Raw genomic sequence first — 6,283 nt, 5'->3', positions numbered from 1 at the left:
TGTGTCTTCTTTTACAATGCCAGACACAGCAAGACCGCGTTTACACTAGATCCAGAAAGGTGGATTGACATTCTGCATTTTTTTTACGACCGGAAATCACGATCCAGTGTCGCGTTTACACCAGTGCTTAATCTGGCTCCGATCACACTTTTGGACAGGATGTTTATCGGCACTGACGTCACCGCTCCTCGTAAAAGAGCTCAAGGGTCACGATTTTAGCGCGCCATATTTTCTTCAAGGTACATGTACATCAACAAAGATAAACGACGGAGCGATCTGTAACTATTGGCAAAAACGAAAAGTATTATGTAAAGATTCCTGTACTCGGCCGGAGCGTCGAGTAAATCAGTCTGGCACCAATTCAGTTGTAGCAATTGATCAGACATGTTATTATAACGTTCAGGGAACCCGACAAAACCTAGTTTTTGTACCCAAACATTTGTACATGTGCTTGATCTCGTTATATGGTAACGTTGCAAATCATTTTTTCAAACGCAATTATGAGAACGTGTGTACAACTTCTCAATCGAGATATAGTTGTCAAGATTATTGGAATATTTTGAAAAGTTCACTCTCGAAAATCATTTGGTTTACTCCTAAAACGTGTAAATGTTTCAGACAACAATGACAATGGAGGTAGAATAGATAGCAACTTTAACCAAATACAGCAACAAAGCAAGCTCCGAAGGTAGCAATGTATGTATTTAGGGACGCTGAAAACAACAAAACGTTTCACACACGCACAGTTCATGTGCACTGTGCATGCCATCCATCACAACAACGAAGATGCTCACAAAATAATATTCGGCGAAGGAAAAAGCGCGCCATTCCTCACGAAACCGGAAATGGCCTCCTCGAATTGCCGTGTCTAATCCACCTTTGCATTTACACTTGTATTTGAATCCACATTGCCGGACCTTAATCCACCAATTGCCGGATTCAACCCTCCTCGAACTAGCCTAGCCGTTAATCCACCTTGCCGGATTCGATCCGGGTCTGATCCGGCTTTCGCGATCTAGTGTAAACGGGGTCCAAGTGTATCACAGACAATGCACACCAGGGGGGTGTTTAGTGAGGCGTTAGTGCGTCATTGTTTGGCAACTTTGAAAATGCTAGGCATTGGGGCATTCAGTTAAAACCACAACAGAGGTACCAATGCAGCTTTAGTGTGAGCATGGTTTTGTTGTTGGGGTTGTTAATCATGGAAGGAAATGAGCACCATTGCATGAATACATGTAGGTTATTCAAATTCCTTATTGCGTTTGGAAACATTATATCAGACATTGTAAAAGTGTTTATTTTAGGAGTGCTTCTCATAAGTGCTTCCAAAACAGCAAAGTTTTTATAAAATATAAGAGAAGTACAAAATTAATTGAAAACAATAATACCATGAACTATAGGCAAAGTATTAGTTGCCGTATTTAAGTTATATATTAAGTTTTTCTTTTTAAAATTTTCTTCCTTCTTTTGGTCCGATTTACAGTGAATACAAATATATGAAGGATAACCCTGTAATGTTTATGTTATTAAAAAATGTCTTTGTTAAATGTTTTCCCCATCGTCATGTTTACCCGCCATTAAAACAAAAATGTCATAAAAAAAATTGACGTTACGTGGACACGATAACCACAGCCTGGTAACCCGACCTCCAACCAGATTTTTTTGTTTTGACCAATTATTTTCTGACAAATTGTACCTTATTTTTGGTTTTGCAGTTTTTCTTGTCTTTTTTTTTTAATGGGCCGAATTTAATAACGCCTTTAGATAAAAATATAATAGTGGAAGATTTTAAGGAGTTTTTTAACGTCTTTGTGGAAAGGGAATATCTGATGTGGATAGGGAGTTTTTCATAAATGTAAAATCCTCTTAAGTTATGGATCACTCACAGTTCCAAAATGTAAAAATGCTAGAAATCCTGCTCCCAACAAAGCAAACATAACATAGGTCCACTGGTGGCAAATAATCGGACACTATTAAAAAAAACAAAAAAAAAAAAACGTATTTGAGCAAGGCCTACAACACATTGCTCCATAAATGACTATAACAAGACCATCTACCAAAAGAAAAACCAGAATGCCCCCAAGCCAGTACAGTCACTCCTGGCGTCACTCATGGCCTCACAGCCAATGGCAAAATTCCCTTAGATGTGCCCACTTGTAGCTACAATCACAAAAGATACAAAATTGTTATACAATGTTGTAACTTGATACAAAGTATAACAATTCTTCTACATTTTTGTTTTGTAAGCCACTGCTGACCCTGTTGACCTAGTTCTGAGTTCCCACCATAGTGCTATGCTTCCTACCCAGCCCACAGATGGGAACAACTTGGGCAAATAAGATATACTGAATCATGACCACAAAAACGTGGAGATACCAGCAAAAACACAAGGAAAATAACATGCAAAATGGCCGTGTTCAAATGGGGAAATGATTGTGCCATAAGTGTCTGCTGTGTCGATGGGAAAAACAAGTGGATGTAGAGGAGGAATAATAGAGGACTCGACCAAAACGGCACTTGGGGACAATCGACGGCAATACAATAGTAATTATCAGTGTTGAAACCAAATGCAAAAACATATGTTAATTGTGTAACGCTGGAAAGTCTCAAAACGGCTTATTATTGAAAAGATGAGCAGGAACATTTACCAACTAATTGTTTTTGTGTGTAATACTGTCCAACGGCAAATTATTAAAAAGATAAGTGTCCGAGAATGGAGGAAGGACTGCAATACAACCATGCCAAGCTCGTTCCCACATGTAAGGAATCCAAAATCCAAGCCTTAACCTATAGATAAACGTTGGGAAAGAGTGTGGGCTTATCAAGGGGAAATCCAAGGCTGAGCAATATTTGGAGAAACACGTGCACGACGTCATGGACCCTCAACTAGAATGCCAGCAAAATTAAAAGGAGGGATACGGACATTCTTAGCATAAAAACAAAAATTGTTCAACTGCATTTGTTCAGAAACGGCAACAAAATAACTTGTAAAAAATTGTCTCCCAATACTCGAATGCGGCAATATTAAAAGATGGAATACGGACATTCTAACATTCAAAATTATGGTTGTCCCAAAACTGCAAAAAATATAAGAGGTCCGACATTATTAACTAGAACTTTTTTTTAAAACTTCCCCAATACTCGATTTCCGGCATTATTTAAAGACGAAATACGGACATTCTACCATTTAAAAAAAAAATTCTTTAATGCATTTGTTACAAAACGGCAAAAACATAACAAAGAGGGGAGGTTAGACATTCTTAACTAAAACTTAAAAAAAAAACTTCCCCAATACTCGATTGCCGGCAATATTAAAAGACGGGATACGGACATTCCATGATCTAAATTTGTTTTGTCCAAAACTTCACAAACGTAACAAAGAGGGGAGGGGAGGTCCGACATTCTTGATTTTAATGTTGCCAAATACTCGAAATCCGGCATTATTAAAAGATGGAATACGAACATTCTACCATTAAAAAATATATCAAAACGGCGGGAAAAAATAACCAAGAGGGACGTCGGACATTATTTACTTGTAAAGAAATGTTCCCCAATAATCGGATGCCGGCAATATTTAAAGACGGAATACGGACATGTATTCTACCATTTAAAACAAGTTTGTCCCGAAACTGAAGAAAGAAGAGGGGAGGGTAAAATTGTAAAAAAAAAATCTTCCCAAATACTGGGTAGCCGGCAATAAGACGGAATACGAACACCATTTAAAAATATTAATTGTCCCAAAACTGCAAAAATATATCAAAGAGGGGAGTTCCGACATTCTTAACTAAAATTTAAAAAAAATCTTCCCCAATACTCGATTACTGGCAATATTAAAAGACGGAGTACGGACATTCTACCATTTAAAAATATTGCTTGTCCCAAACCTGCAAAAATATATCAAAGACGGGAGGTTGACATTCTTAACTAAAATTTAAAAAAAATCTTCCCCAAAACTTGATTGCTGGCATTATTAAAAGAAACGGACATTCTACGTTAACAAAAAAACTGTTTACTGCATTTGTTCCAAAACAGCAAAAATGTAAGAGGGGGGGAGGCACTGTTAACTGTTAAAAAAGTTACCCAATGCTCGAATGATAGCATGATATTGGAAATGTCAGGCTTGACACATCTAAAGTTAAAGCCATCTTTTTCTCATCCCTTTTTCAAAGTTTAATTATTCAGTAAAACAATATTCACTCTTGTACTTGTACAAAGATGAAAAATATGATGTTATGCCGTAAAGGTTTCATGCACAACAGCGCACCAAAGGTCGTGTCCCCTGACGCATAAAGAGCTTTGCATGCGCAATACTTTTTATTTGATAAGGGGCCTCTCTTTTAACGATTTTGTATTTTTAATGCCCATTAGTGCTTTTATAGTTTTAACTGCTTGTATAGTTCTATATTTTTATACTGTATGCCATGTTTTAATAATGTCCATCTGTAATGTCCCTTTTTGTCTCTTCGTAAATTGTGGCATCAGGAGATTAACTCGATAGTAATTTAGTTTACTTTTTAAAAATCCTTCAGGGGTGCTGCTTTTTTTGTTATTGTATTGTATGTTCTTGTTTTTGTTTCTTACTGTTCTTATTGTCTGTGCTTGAATTTTTGCCTGTGAAATTAATAAATGAAATGAAATGAAATGAAATGCTAAAGTGCGCCCTCTCGGCATATATATTTTTTGTAAGACAGAGAGCAGTAGCGTGTGCCAGGCTCAGCCGGGGGGGTCTCTTCATTTAATAATTACTTTCAAATAGAACAGCAAAGTTGTGGCCCTTCTTGCACGTATCTTATATTCCATGTTAATAAATTTGCGTCAGTTATATTGGAGAGAGTGTGATGACTATTTCAGTTTCTTATTTTACATGTATTACGAACATGGAAAGTGGGCCAAGTGGGGCCGGAATCAAAAGTTTTGAAGGTATTTGTTTTGATTTTTTTTGGTACAGAACCGTATGTCCTTTTATGTAAATTCAAAAACCGTATGTCCTTTAATGTAAATTCAGTAACTAGTTTAGACAAAGTGGTATTTATACAGTCACTCAAAGACCCCAAGTTCGGTCCTCGTTGCAGGTACAACTTATAAATTGCCTGTTCGCTATCAGTGGTCTGTTGTCTACGGTAAATGGAGTGGCATTTTATTCTTTTGTTGTCAGCCTACACCTTATGGCAGCGTGTGTAGAGTGTGATTCCTTTTAGATTCAGTCACCCGTACGATGCACCACACCAACATGGATTAAACCAACAGAGCGCACGGGCCTACTTTAAATATCAATACATCTCCTCCTTTTGTCTTTTAAACCAACAGAAACAGGCAAAGTTAATGAGCTCAGTTTATAATGCATTGCATAGACGAACAACGCGTCTTGGAAATAAATTACCAAACTTGTTTTTTACAACGCCTGACAACGCCTCTGCCATTGCAACAAGTTGCCAACGCATTGCAACGCGTTGGCCTATTTTGATACGGCGCCTTGTATCAGGGATGCCAGTTTTCCGGCTATTGCCGGAATTCCGGCTTTTAAAAAAAAATTCCACAAGTTTTTCCGGCGCTCCGTGTTTCATCAGGCTGGAAGAAATAGAAAAAAAATAGAAAGAAAAAAAATATACATATATATATCTGGCGCACCGTATTTCATCTGACCGGAGAAAATATATTTTATCGAAATCAGATTTCTGGCGCTCTGTTTCATCTGGCCGGAGAAAATAATATGTGCCGTCAACTCGCCGTCACCTCAACCACTCAACCACACGTAGTTGCCGTATTTAAGTTATATATTAAGTTTTTCTTTTTAAAATTTTCTTCCTTCTTTTGGTCCGATTTACAGTGAATACAAATATATGAAGGATAACCCTGTAATGTTTATGTTATTAAAAAATGTCTTTGTTAAATGTTTTCCCCATCGTCATGTTTACCCGCCATTAAAACAAAAATGTCATAAAAAAAATTGACGTTACGTGGACACGATAACCACAGCCTGGTAACCCGACCTCCAACCAGATTTTTTTGTTTTGACCAATTATTTTCTGACAAATTGTACCTTATTTTTGGTTTTGCAGTTTTTCTTGTCTTTTTTTTTTAATGGGCCGAATTTAATAACGCCTTTAGATAAAAATATAATAGTGGAAGATTTTAAGGAGTTTTTTAACGTCTTTGTGGAAAGGGAATATCTGATGTGGATAGGGAGTTTTTCATAAATGTAAAATCCTCTTAAGTTATGGATCACTCACAGTTCCAAAATGTAAAAATGCTAGAAATCCTGCTCCCAACAAAGCAAACATAA

The 6,283-nt window shown here is 37.0% G+C and overlaps 1 protein-coding gene across 2 annotated transcripts in view; it reads left to right on the top strand.

The window, feature by feature from the left end:
* The first annotated feature begins 1,215 nt into the window (after positions 1–1,215).
* LOC117288162 (ataxin-7-like protein 3) overlaps positions 1,216–6,283 on the top strand; it is an 81,205-nt gene continuing 76,137 nt past the window's right edge. For both annotated transcript variants that reach the window (XM_033768884.1, XM_033768883.1), the window contains exon 1: positions 1,216–1,235. In XM_033768884.1, coding sequence (XP_033624775.1) covers positions 1,226–1,235 — 10 coding nt within the window. In that variant the 5' untranslated portion in view covers positions 1,216–1,225. The remainder of the gene's footprint in view (positions 1,236–6,283) is intronic.

The sequence above is a fragment of the Asterias rubens genome, chromosome 3 (assembly GCF_902459465.1).
Source record: "Asterias rubens chromosome 3, eAstRub1.3, whole genome shotgun sequence".
Classification (NCBI taxonomy): Eukaryota; Metazoa; Echinodermata; class Asteroidea; order Forcipulatida; family Asteriidae; genus Asterias; species Asterias rubens.
Note: the sequence above shows the minus strand (reverse complement) of the source record. Positions and strands in the feature narration are given on the sequence as shown.